The following is an 840-nucleotide window of genomic DNA, read 5'->3' as shown; positions in this document are numbered from 1 at the left end:
TCACCCCGCCCCTTCGCGCGGCTCCGGCGCCGGCAGGTGCGAGATCTGCGGGTACCAGTGCCGGCAGCGCGCGTCGCTCAACTGGCACATGAAGAAGCACACGGCCGAGGTGCAGTACAACTTCACGTGCGAGCACTGCGGGAAGCGCTTCGAGAAGCTGGACAGCGTCAAGTTCCACACGCTCAAGAGCCACCCGGACCACAAGCCCGCCTGACCCCTCCCAGCCTCCCACCGCCGCCCCTATTTATTCGTCCGCTTGGACACCGTGTGACTGGACCGGCCGGCCGGGGAAGAGCCCCGAACGGCGGCCGCGGGGGTGCCGGGCCGCGGGCCGGAGGGAGGCGCCCCTCCCCCAGCTCCCCGGGCCCGGGGCTGGGCCCCCCCCCACGCCCGCCCGGTCACACCCCAGCTCCGGAACTGTCGCTGCGGGAACTGTGTGTGCAGAATGGCGAGATTAAAGCGTGAGAAGGGAGACGATGCCTTTCTCCCAGGCCGGGTGCGAGGGGAGCGTGCGCCCCGCACCCGGGGCCCTTCCTTCCCACCGTGGCTCCCCTCCGGGGCGGGGTGGGGTGGGGGCCCGGGGGCTCGCTCCCGACGGCTCCCTCCGCCCCGAGCTGTGCAGTTAGACCCCCCACCCCCGTGAGACCCCTCCCGCCCGCGGCAAGCGCGGCACTGAGCGCAACACCGAGGCACTGGATTCGGGGCTGCCCTTGTGATCTCGGGGCCCGGAGGGTCTCCCTGAGGAGAGACCCCCAAGATCCATCCCCGGAGGAGAGCTGGGAGAGGCCGATCTCAGGCGGCGGGCCCCGAAGCAGACGTGTTCTCGGAACGGGAAGCCGC

The 840-nt window shown here is 71.8% G+C and overlaps 1 protein-coding gene across 1 annotated transcript in view; it reads left to right on the top strand.

Moving 5' to 3' along the window:
* Positions 1 to 424, top strand: part of Znf653 (zinc finger protein 653) — a 39,246-nt gene extending 38,822 nt beyond the window's left edge. The window contains exon 9 of the mRNA XM_013033953.1: positions 37 to 424. Within this exon, the coding sequence (XP_012889407.1) occupies positions 37 to 214 (178 nt within the window). The 3' untranslated portion in view covers positions 215 to 424. The remainder of the gene's footprint in view (positions 1 to 36) is intronic.
* The last annotated feature ends 416 nt before the right edge of the window (positions 425 to 840 follow it).

Source organism: Dipodomys ordii, unplaced genomic scaffold (assembly GCF_000151885.1).
Source record: "Dipodomys ordii isolate 6190 unplaced genomic scaffold, Dord_2.0 Scaffold180, whole genome shotgun sequence".
NCBI classification, from domain to species: Eukaryota; Metazoa; Chordata; class Mammalia; order Rodentia; family Heteromyidae; genus Dipodomys; species Dipodomys ordii.
The sequence above is the reverse complement of the archived record's forward strand: the minus strand, read 5'-3'. Positions and strand labels throughout refer to the sequence as shown.